Consider the following 12,722-nt stretch of genomic DNA (forward strand, 5'->3'; position numbering starts at 1 on the left):
GTTCTCAGTTTTCTCAGAACATCTTCTTAAGGAGCCCCTGTGGCTTCCCTGTGTACCTGAGGAAAAGCTCATAAGATTTCCCCTTTTGAGTCCCCCCAAACAGGGTCGTATCTTAGGAGCTAGCCTCTCGGCCTCAGATGGAACAGGCCTGGCAGATGTCCACAGAAGCTGCTGTCTTGAAGGCAACCCTGGCGAGGCTGAGACAAGTGTGTTACTGAGAGAAATTGTCTCTACTACCCCTTGATTACATGTTTAGTCCTGTTTTGTTCGGAGCACACCCATCCATGTATGAACTTGTACCTTCGTGGCAATTCGTTTTGTTGCTATTGTTTTGTTTGTTTGTTTTTGTTTTGTGGGTTTTTTTCAATTCTTTTTGACTTAAAACACTCATGACCATGTAACCCACAGGCTTCATTCAAGGTTCATTAGATGACTAAATAGTGCTTTTTGTCACGAAGGGATACATTCCAACTGAACAGATGTGCCCGTCATCCTTCCTGGCTGCTGACACCATCTCAGGACTCCCTCTTTCCCCCACATAGTCCCTGTCCTCACCCTGCTTGGGCTTACACACCTGACTCTGGTCCACCGTCACACGTGGACACTTTCCTGATAGCCTCTTAGATTGGGACATCCTACGTGGGGTCTCCCATCTCTTTAGATGCTCTCCGCAGCCTGCTCAATCTTGGATTACCTTCTTCAGACACCACAGTGCACCTGGACAACCCATAAGAGTCATCCCTTCCTGGCGCAGACCCGAACATTCTGACTCCACTCTGCTTGCCAGCCCTCAACGTTTCCCTTGGTGTGGAAACTCTCCTGCCCTGACTTAGGCTCCTCTGTCCCAAGCCAGGCTTCTGCTTAGTGGTGAATCCTCCTTGTCTTCTTGAGATGTGTACAGGGCCTCTAATTCTGATCTGGCTCCAACACCTGCTGTTGGGCAGTTCCCAGAAGTGGGCCCTCTTTCCACCCTCTAATTTCCACCTCTGTGCCTCACTCCTGGTCACTTCAGACTCCACTGTCTGCTTGGTCTTGAACGGAGCACACTAGGCTCTGCATGCGTTTGGATGACAGCCTCATCTCCCTCAGCCTCTGACGTCAGCCTGGGTCACTGCAGCTGCCTGCCCCTGCCACCTCCAAGGCAGACCCTTGCCTTCCTCTGCCTCATGGAGCGACTTTCGGGCTGAAATTTTCAGAAAGGGAAGGACATAGGGGAAACTAGCTATCTTTCTAATGTCTGTGGAACTGGCAACCACATAACCCTTGTATCCCTGATGGAGTTCGCCCATCTTTTTATGCTTTACCATTCTCTTCCAGTAGTTTATCAATTTTATTAGTATTTTCAATGAATTTTATTATGTTTGTTGATGTTCTCTTATTATATTGCCTGTTCTTAATATCTGTTCTTTATTAGTCCTCTTTCTTTGGGTTTCATTTTCTGTGTTGTTTAATAACGAGATGGATGTTTAGATAATTGGTTTTAACCCCCTTTCCCTAATATATGCACTGAGACTCATAAATATCCTCCTAAACACAGCTTTGACTGCAGCCCACTGGTTTCTTTTTAGTAATATTTTGTCAGTACATTTTCTAATTTCTATGTGATTTCTCTCTTGATCCTATGAGTTTTCAGAAGAATATTTTAATTTCTATCTACTTTTACTGTATTCCTACAGATTTTGTCCTTACGGTTCTATTTCGGAGATCTAGTTCAATTTCACTGTGATCAGAAAATAACTTTATAGTTCCAATGTTTTGAAATTGGCTGAGCCTTAATTTATTACCCACCATAGTACTTGTTTTGGTAAACTTCCACAGATACTTGAGAAGGAAAGCATATTCTGGTGTTGTTGTGTTTTAGAGCAGCAGTTTAAAAACCACTATCTTAATGCTTAATGTTTATTTTCTAGATATGCATGCATCTGTTTTTTTCTAGGGTAAGGGAGGATATTTTGTCTTGTTTTATAGATGTTACATAATATGCCAGTAATAAATTAAACTGCTTAAAATGTAGTCCTACATAAAACCTTTTATAGATATATCATTTCCATTAAAATATTTGTATGAAATTAGGTAGTAAAATGAGCAAAATAATGGGAAGGTATCATCATTTTGACGTTTGATAGTCCCACCAGAAATACATTCTTAAATTTGATATCAACATTGTAATATAACAGTCATGATAGATATTTCTTGATAGAAAAGCTTCCTGAAATGTTTTTCAAATCAATGAAATGTAAGCCAAATAACTCAATTAATTACGACACTGTATAGGCACCATGAAGTAATTCTTAATTACGAAAGTTTTAAAAGGGTGAATTCGTGAGTTAGGTATTTTTCATGAAACTTGTATTCCAAATGCAAAAGTGAAGACGAGACTCATGTGGTCTCACTGTTTTCATAGAAACGTTGAGGAGATGTGGCGGTGGGCGGGCGGGTGGCTGTGAAGTGTCCACGTCAGTGTCCACTCAGCGGAACCCCGCGTGCCCTGAGCCGTCTTCACGATGGCCGTGGTGTTCGGGCCCGTTGTTGCAGGCACTCGGTCCATCTCTTTGAGGGTCTTCCTCCGTTTCCTGCTCTTCTGCTTGTCCAGACATGACGTCTTTTTCCAGGGACTGGTCCTCCTGGTAACACGTCCATTAGTAGGTGAGACAACGCCTCACCACCCCTGCTTGCAAGGAGCATGCTGATTGACAGATTTGCTTGTTCTTTCGGCAGTCCATGGTACTTTTTGGTTTCTGTCCCTGTGACCCCGTGCTCTTTGGATCTCGACATAGCATGACCAAAATAATTTAGGCGTTTAATCCACAACATTCAGAATTTTTCTTCTCTTAAATCCAGAAACAGTAGTGAGATCTAACCACTAAGCCTGAGGTAACATCTTTAGCACCAAACTTATTTAAAGTCATTTGTTCCTTGATCTCTGGAGCAGTTACACTAAATGGAAACAACGCCTGGTGACTGGCATGTAGTTGTGTAAATCCCTTCATTGCTTGGCAAGTAGACCAGAACCTAATGTAAAAAATTAGACCAGTGCAAATGGATGTTGGCATTGTCACCAAACAGAAATTATACTGCACTGGTTACAGCCAAAGGAAGTTAGAGAAGGAATGGTGTCCTGCAGAATCTACTAGGGGACAGAAACACACGACAGAGAAGGGAGCCCGTGTAACCCATTTGAAAACAGCGACAGAATTGATACCTTGACGGTTAAAGAAGCCAAAAGCTGTGTCCTGTTGGCCTTCTAGTCTACAGCCCCTTCTGCCCACATCGTCCCAGCAGCCACTCCCATCGTGGGATCGGAACAGTGAAGCTGGCGCCATCCAAGCTTCAAATACGGGTGCTTCTCAGTCATGGAAGCCAATTGTGGCGATCCATTCCCCTTATCCGCAATGGGTTTAAGGACAAGCATGTGCCCGTAGCTTGGCTTCTTAGATCTTTTCTCTGTTTCCTATCATCTTCCTCCTGCCCCACCATCACGCTCAACCTTCTTCTGACTCTTAGTAATTCCTCTCAGCTAGATTGCTGTTCCTCCAGCACCCCCAAGATCTCTGCATCCTCCCCGTTGTTGATTTTAATTCCCTCGTTTTCCCCCTGTCTACAGTGTTGGTTGCTCACCACTCCCTGCCCTTGCCTACTCCCAACAAGTCCCTTCAGAACCATTGGTCCCGTTGCTTTCTCCTCGAGCTTGCTTCCCATGCCTGTCTTACATCGGTAGGCAATACCAACAATAATGGAGACAAAAGCAAAAATAAAAGATTGAATACAAAGAGAAAAAAGAAGGGGGAAAATATACTAATAACTAGGGGCAGGGGGGAGCATATATAATTCCAGGTCAGCCCGCTGACCTTTATGTCTGTCTCCCCACTGGTCCTGGGGGAATGCTGGGAACTACTCCTCCTAGCCTGAAGTCTGTTTTGGGGGTTCCTCTGGGGATTTATGGCTTTGCTCCCGTTGCTGATCTGTTATGTTCCCTGCTTGGCTTGCCCTACGGTGGGGGGTTCAGACCGGACTCACTCCCTGCCATGTGTCCCCAGTCCCGTCCTCTGTCTTGGTGTGCTCCAGCGAGAGAACATCGTGTCTCAGCCCTACAGTCCGCTCTGTGCCTTAGCAGCTCCATGCAAGGACATCATGTGCTGATACGGGGTCTCAATGATCCCCCCCACTTTGTCCTTGTTGGTTTGCTTCCGTGTGGGTGTGGCATGCCATGCCCCAACCTGTAGGTTTCGTGTTGTCCTCTGTAGCATGTGCTTCTAAGGAGGGTCTTTTTGGCTCTGACGGGGGCCAGTCCTTGTAGCCCACTCTTCATGCGTTGCTCCATGTGGTTACATTTCCTTCAGATTTTGGTGCGCTGTGGTGCGGTCTGCGTGTACACTCCCAGGTCTGTGGAGATGTACCGATACTTCCCACTCCCTGGGTGGGTGGGTGTTCTGCTCCCCCAGTGCCATCATCTCCCCCGCTCCTCTCTTCTCCCTCAATCCCCCCCCTTTCCCCTTCTTTTTGTTGGAATCACATGTACATCCTTGGGTTTGGCCCGTCTCCCACCCTATTGCCTGCCCCTCAGTCCGTACCGTGTGAGAAAAGTGACTTGTCTTCTATACCTACTGTGTTGATTAGACTTACCTCAGCGGACTCATGTCGTACTTGTCCTTTCATGATTGGCTGGCTTCGCTTAGCAATTTCCTCCAACTCTTCCCATGAGATGGTGTGTTTCATGTGCTCATCAGTGCTTTTTAGTGATGTGTAGCACGCCACTGTATGCATGTGCCAGAGTTTTCTCACCCACTTGTCTATCAATGGAAATTTAGGTTGTTTCTAATTCTTTGCAATTGTGAATTGCCTCGCAGTAAATATTGGAGCACAGACAACTGACCGGGTTTATTTCTTACCCCTTCTGGGTATATGCCCAGTAGAGAGATAGCTGGGTCAAGCTATGAATAGAGGTACAAACATAAGTGTGTCCATATGTAAATACATTCATTCATAAAAATAGAAGTATTGGCCTATGTACATATATTTACATAGCAATACACTGAGGTAGTGGATAGACTTTGGGCCTCTGCTCAAGCCCTGCCTCGACGCAAGAAGACTTTGTTCTAACAACCTGGCATTCTGTAATGCTCACCCTCCTGGCATGATGGATCGCTGAAGACAAAATGAGTGCATAAGCAAATGTGGTGAAGAAAGCTGATGGTGCCCAGCTATCAAAAGCTATAGTGTCTCGGATCTTAAAGGCTTGAAGGTAAACAAGCGGCCATCTAGCAGAGAAGCAACAAGCCCACATGGGAGAAGAGCACCAACCTGTGTGATCATGAAGTGCCATCAGGACTGGATAACAGGCATCAGAGGACCCATAAAAAACAAACAAACAATAAAAGACCATATTGTTGAGAACGAACGGAGTCAGAGCAGAGACCCAAAGCCCATCTGTCGACAATGGGATATCCCCTCACAGAAGGATCACAAGAAAGGGATGAGGCAACCAGGGCACAGTATAGCACTGATGAAATGCAGAAAATTCCTCTGGTTCTTTGAAGCTTCCTCACCCCCATTCTCATGACCCTAGTCCTGCCTTTCACTGCAGTCTAGCCCAGAGCATGTATATAGATACGAGATAAGAGCTCACAACATATACAAACCAGGAACAGGTATGGGAGTAGCAATACGAGGAGGGTTGGGGGGATGTGGGGAGAGAAGAGGGAGGAGAAAGGAGGAACCGATCGCAATGATCGACACATAACCACACACACACAAACACACACACAGAGGGACCAACAACAGAACCCGTGGGGTAAGGGAGACAGCGATTGGTATAAGATATGAAAATAAATGTTTTGAGAATGATGAGGGCAATGAATGTACAAATGTGCTTTACACAATTGATGTATGTATGGATCGTGATAAGAGTTGTATGAGCCTCTAATAAAACGATTTTTTAAAAAGTAATTCACGACACCTTCTCTGTGTAGTAGGCACTACATGTAGCGTTACTGGTATAGTGAATAAACTATAGAATTAAGGCATTTTTTGCAGAGGCTCATTTTATTTGTATCTCAATAAATATTCGGTTTTATACCTAAAAATATATGCAAATAATAATTTATCAAGGGATCACGAGCAGGGAAAAGGAGAGGAAGAGAGAAAAAGAAGATTTGATACCAAGAGCTCAAATAGAAAGTAAATGTTTAGAAAATAATGATGGTGCCCGGCTACTGAGAGATATAGCGTCTGGGGACTTAAAGGCTTGAAAGCAAACAAGCGGCCATCTAGCCCAGAAGCAACCGAGCCCACAAGGAAGCAGCACACCAACATAGGTGACCATGAAGGACAGAGGAGACCAGGTCTCCAACATCAAAGGTGGGGTGGTGGTGAGAATCACATCACCGTGAAAGAGGGGGAGTGCATGATGGGGACCCAATGCCCACCTGTAGACAGCTGGACACCCCTTCCAGAGGGGTAGTGAGGAGATGGGCCACTCAGGGTTCAGTGTAGCAACAATGAAACTCAAAACCTTCCTCTAGTTCCTGAACGCTTCCTCCCCTCCCAATCATCATGACCCCAATTCTACCTTGCCTTGCGGACCTGGTTATACCAGAGCATGTACAGCGGTGCAGTGGGGATCTGGAGGCACAGGGAATCTAGGACAGACGAACCCCTCAACACCAGCGGTGGGAGTGGCGACACCAGGAGGGAAGGGCATGTAGAAAGGGAGAACCGATCTCGGAGATCTATGTGTAACCTCCTCTCTGGGAGATGGGCAAGGGGGAGGCGGGTGAGGGGAGACGCGGGAGTGTAAGATAAGATATAATAATTATTTATAAACTATCAAGGGACCAGGGGGAAAGGGGGATCGGGGAGGGAGTGGGATGGAGGGGGGGGAAGGGAAACCGAGCTGATTCCAGGAACCCAAGTGGAAGGTGAATTATGAGAGTGACTGGTGCAACGAATGTATAAGGGTGCTTTGCTCAATTGATGTATGTACAGATTGTAATAAGAGCCTTATGAGCCCCAATAAAAAGATTAAAAAAATAAAATGGCATTGAGCCATAAAAAAAAAAGAAAACAATGATGGCAACATATGCACAAATATGCTTGATACAATCGATGTAGGAATTGTTATCAGAGCTGTAAGAGCCCCCAATAAAGTGATCTTTTAATAAATTTTTTTAAAGCGCAAACATGTGTGAGCCAGTTCTGTCCAATGAGATATGTAGAGCAGTCTGCTGAGAGATTTCTCAAAAAGATTACTCTCTTTAAGGGGGAAAAATCATAAAAATGGTATGCTGACACCTAGAAACACGACACTGGGAGATTTTAATGTCTTGAAGGTGCCGTAAGTATTTAGGTGTGGCCATTTCATTTGATTCCGTGGCTGGTGAGCGTGCACGCTTAAATATGGCCTAAGGGGTTTGGGTTTCTTGATTTATAAATTGTATCAGTCCCAAATAACAGAAAACCCCACTCTCACTTATTTTAATAGAGATGTATCTGTCTTGGCGCCAGGAGATTTGGGAGGAGTTACTCAGTGAGCAGCCAGAACTCCAGGGTGTCGGAGATCCAGGGTCTACAATTTTCTGCTTTTCCTTCCTTAGCTTTCAGCGCCTGCTTGTCACTTTAGGGTTGCCACATGACTACTGGCCCTCCCGTAGAGGAAGAGGGAAGATGAAGGGGCTGATCTGCCTGCCTTGGTCAGGAAATCAGAAGTTCCCCTGGCAGTCCCACCCGGACTGCTCTGCTGGAATGCGTCCAGGGAAAGGAAGAGAGTCTGGATTTCGTTAGATAGGCCCATCAGCTGTGCCAGCCACGCAGATTTACCTCCCCTTCTCCCGCCATATGCACTACTGCCTTACGCCAGATGATCACCTGAGACCTCTTTTCTCTATGTTAATCTGTAATTTTGTTTTATTAGCCACTACTTGTAATGTGTCTCGTGTTATCTTCGTTAATTTAGCTTGACTTATATGAGGCAGGTGGTGTATGCTAAAAAGTTTGTTGAAAAGTCAAATGAAAAGAGAGTGGATTTTTCCCCACAAACTTTGTGAATCCCCTCCTTATTCATTCCGGAACGTTTCTACTTTTCCTTATGTTTTATAAACTAGGGTTAATGGATTAGACTTCCTGGTATCACATTTTTCTTTTTCCAAAATTGGGACTCCTGAGCAAATATGTAAATGTGTGCTAACTTCATGCAAATTAAAAATTTTCTTTTGAACCCGGCATTGTGGTAATTTTCAAATGAGTCTGTGTTCTAGGATAATGTTTTTCTTTCTCAAGAAGAACAGAAGATCTATTGAATATCTGGGCTGAACTCGATTGTCAGTTATTATGCAAACGACCTCTTTCAGAATCTTCTTTTGAGAAAGGAAACCCACAGTCCCTTAAAAAAAAGGAATCAGTAGTGTTTAAATTTAATACCTGACATTGCATTCAGGATTTACCTACACAAGCTGAACTATTCTTAAATTGCAGACTGAATTGTCTTTCTTTCCATCCACCCCTACTTGAGCCGACATCCTTGTTCGTGAATGTTTATTCTCAGTCGCTGAGGTACAGATTTTGAATATTACTTGAGAATGAAAGACAGTGTAATGTAATGAGCTGCGTGAGGGAGAGACGTCCTGGTGACACTGTGGACTAAGCATTGGGCTGCTAACCACAAAGTCAGTGCCTCAAACCCACCAACTGCCCCTTGGGAGAAAGATGGGGCTGCCGGTTCCCTTTAAGATTTACAGTCTTGGAATGTCAGCGTCCATTCCGTGGCACTGGGTTGGGTTTAGGCTTGAGGGCAGAAGTAGAGAGACCTGCTATGAAGAAGATGGAGCCAGTCTTTAAAGGGAATAGAGACCTAGACGCATAATGGGATGGGGGAGAGGGTGTAACTTATCATGGAAAGCAGAGAGATGCCGGCTTAGCAGACAGGATGAGGTCTTGACTTACAGTGCAGCTCACTGCAGGATTCTGGACTCAAGGTAGACTTCAAAACAGCTCTGACCCAGCTAAACCTAGCACTAGTTTAAGTTCGTCTTGGGAATGGGGAGAAGAAAAAAAATAGAGGTATTGATGTCTGTTTTGCATACTATATTTTTATTGCTTTTTTAGATAGGCCACAGCTCACAGGAGAATGGACAGTGAAGTGTGTGTGCTGAAAGGGAGAACCCAGTAACTAAGCTGTTTGACTCGGCCTTGTCATTTTTCCATCCTGTGGTCTTCATAAGGAGTTCTTTTAGTATATAATTTTTAATTTTCTAAATCTTATTACAGAAAAAGAGAAGGGGTTGGGGAACCAGGTTGCTTCGTTTCTGTGTCTGATCTTGAGACGGAGAGAACTCACTAGTAAATCTTAACAGTTCCGTTGCCACAAAATGTTTCCACCCAGTTTTTACAAAGTTATTGACAATTATTATAGACTGTACTGTATGTGAGGCTAATTGGAAACAGTGACCAGATTCTTAATCATTATCAGGAAACTGCATTCAGAGAATGAGAAGAACCCCCCCACTGGATGAATTGCAGCCACCTCCGTATCAGGATGACAGTGGTTCTCCCCACCTCTCATGTACGCCCTCAGAGATCGGGGACAGTAAATGTGAATATTCCCACTGCAGCAACAGCCCAAGATGCTCATATAACAAGTGTCCGAGTGAAGGAAGCACAGGTCACGAAATAGAAAGTTTTCATAACAAAGGATATGAAGAAGATGTTCCAAGTGACAGCACGGCAGTCCTGAGCCCGGAAGTAAGTAAAAGCACATAGAATGTTGACATGAATGTGATTTGGAGGCTGACAACCCTGGGCTTTGCAAACGCTTGATGAGAGGAATTGGTCTCCTTGCTGCCTTCTCCTTTGGGGCTATGAGTCCAGTGAACAGCCTTGAACTAAAGCTGTAGCCAACAAGCTTGCCAGGACCACCCCAGTCCTCAGCCTCCCTCTAGAGGAAGATGGGTAGCTAACAGTGAGCACAACAGACACAACTGAAAAATAATCTTCCCTCTGCTTGCAAGCTCAAGATCAATTGTTTTGTTTCTAGTTTCTTTATAGAATCCATTCTGGACTCACTCACTCACTCACTCACTTACTCTCATTCAAAAAAGAAAAAGAATACATTCTGGAGTTTCTTCTTTCTTTAATTTGGAGATTATTTATGTTTCTGAATTTTAAAAATTATTATTATTATTTTACTATTGAGAGGTGCTCATTAATATTGTTTCATTGAGTTTTCAAAACTCCATTGCATTTGTCCTGCATTGACTATGGAGAGGGGGAACATGGCGATCAGCTTTTAACTAATCATTTCCGTTCATGGTATCAATCAAAAACAGCGGTTGGTGGTTCCGTTTTAAATGAATTATTTCTTTGGAGCAAAATTGAAAGCAACCTGTAAAGTCTTACCATAATCTAAAAAGATTTTTTTAATATAATCTTTCCATAATGGTGGAAATTACGATGGTAACCAAGAGGTTTTCATAAGATAGCAAGTCCATTCAGGTTTGCTTTCCTTTGAAGTTTCACAATCACCTCTCCCACCCCCCCTTTTATAATCTCAGGTAACATTTCATAATACCGTACTATATTGGGGTTCTTGGTGAATTGTCTGATATTGTCTGATATTGTCTGTCAAAATTAATTAATGGAGGCAGTTTCCTAATATATAGAACAATTCCACTAGAGATAGAATTTGCTTAGCTTTAAGAATTTTTTTCTATAACTGTGGAAAACGGTCTGTTGCTAGTATTTCTAGTAATATAATAACTGTCCTGGAAGAAAATCCTCCATTAATATTTTGATACATGAGGATTTCAAGATCTCTATCAGACTTTGCATCTGTGTTCTATCAGCTGTTTTTGTAGATTTTCATACTATATTGATAGCAACGCATTCACTGTGAATTAACGATAGCAATGATGGCTATCACCAACTGGGCCAAGAATTGTGCTATGCAGCTGACTGATACTATCTTCAGGAAGTTATCTCTATTTTGCAAATGAAAACACTGAAGCACCGAGGGTTAAGCCATGCACCCAAAATACTAGTAGTTATTCACTGTATTATATTGCCTCTCCTGCTCTAAATTGTTGTGTGGGACATTAATATAGTGCCATCCAAGTGCCCCACCAGGCAAGCTGATTCAGAGGACTCAGACCATATGAAGATGCTTGAATTGCACACGTACACGCATGGGGGCATGCAGGGGTATTTCTCATGTAAAACAAGAAGTAAGGAGAGCAAGATGAAGTAGATTAATGCACTTAGGATAGGGTGCAAGTTGGCGGAAAGGCAATACTGTGTGAATGCTCGTTTATACTCAGACTAAGCTGTTATGTCTTGTCCTTTTCTGCTTCAGTAGAACTTCCCTATCTGGTCTGAGTTAAGTGTTTGGCTGCTGATTGCAAGGTCAGCAGTTCAAACCCACCAACCAGTTGTCTGCTCTCATCAAGATTTACCGTCTCAGAAACATTATATCCAGATGCTGAGTCAGAATCGACTCTATTCCAGTAGGTTTGTGTGTTTTTTTAATAAGAACTAGAGTTGAGATTGAGGAAGGGTGTCTGGGGCCAGTAATAGGCCTTTGATTCATGAAAGAAATGCATGCAGGGGCAAGTAAACCTCGCCACCACTGAAACGTGTCAGGTGGTCTGCTGAGAATACACAGGTTTTATCCACATGTGTTAGTTAGGACACATGAAGGGCATAGCTTTCAGCCCAAAGATGACCGTAATCATGGCCTGGGCTATCCATTATGTTTTCCATGCAGACTGTCCATCCTGGCACATCTCACCTTTTACTGGCTTCGTTACTCTCTCTCCATCTTGAGCCCATCTTCTGACCTCTATGTCACACGAAAGAGCTCCTCACTCGTTCTCTAAAGAGAACCCATCCTCTGTGTGGTCCGTGGTTCTTAAATTGCTAAGTCGCTCTCTGTTAACTAGTTTTCCTATTAGTTTTTTGTGTCTACTATAGGAACATTGCACACATTCAAACGATGCAGCAAATGCACGTTGCGTAAGTGTGGATAGCTTGTTCATAGAAAATTCACTCCTGCGCTTCTCTAAATGCCTTTGCTTTTCCTCCCATCCTTGAAGTGGATACAAGTTAGCAAACAGAAAAATTCCCACCTTCACCTTGCTTTAATCCAGGCTATCCAAGAGCCTACCCACATATGTGATTGTGGATCCCATGGCAAGGAGTCCATTCATCTATTGGTGACCTGCTGTGGGCTAAATATTATTTAAAGCACTTAGACACCGTGAAAGGAAGGGTTTTTTTCCCTTACTGCCTATTAGCAAAATGCAAATAGTAGCTATTACCTAGTTTCACATAAAAGCTACTATTTACATTTTACAGTAGCATGTGTTAGGATCTGTTTCTTTTATCTGGTTTCACCAGAAGCCCTCTAGTGAAGTAGATAAGTGCTTGGTTGCTGACTGACATTGGCAGTTTGGACGGAACCAATCACACCCCAGAAAAAGATGTGGCAGTGTATTTCCATGACTACTGTAGCCTAGGAAACCCCTTGGGGCGGTTCTGCTCTGCTGTAAAGGGTCACTGTGAGTAGCAACAGAGCCCATAGCAACAAGTTTAACTTGGTTTATCCATCTGATCTCAGGAGAATTGCCTGATTGCCCAGGGCAAGGCTTTGGGGAGGGGCGTGTACAAGGAGAAAGGGAGTAGGGTGTCACCGAGTGAAATAAAATTCAGAAATATCTGTCTAATACCTTACAAAA

The 12,722-nt window shown here is 43.7% G+C and overlaps 1 protein-coding gene across 1 annotated transcript in view; it reads left to right on the top strand.

The window, feature by feature from the left end:
• The window catches only part of SYT14 (synaptotagmin 14), a 189,042-nt gene that overhangs the window by 108,395 nt on the left and 67,925 nt on the right, over positions 1-12,722 (top strand). Inside the window, exon 3 of the mRNA XM_075542464.1 lies at positions 9,464-9,735. Coding sequence (XP_075398579.1) covers positions 9,464-9,735 — 272 coding nt within the window. The remainder of the gene's footprint in view (positions 1-9,463; positions 9,736-12,722) is intronic.

Source organism: Tenrec ecaudatus, chromosome 1 (assembly GCF_050624435.1).
Source record: "Tenrec ecaudatus isolate mTenEca1 chromosome 1, mTenEca1.hap1, whole genome shotgun sequence".
Taxonomy (NCBI): domain Eukaryota; kingdom Metazoa; phylum Chordata; class Mammalia; order Afrosoricida; family Tenrecidae; genus Tenrec; species Tenrec ecaudatus.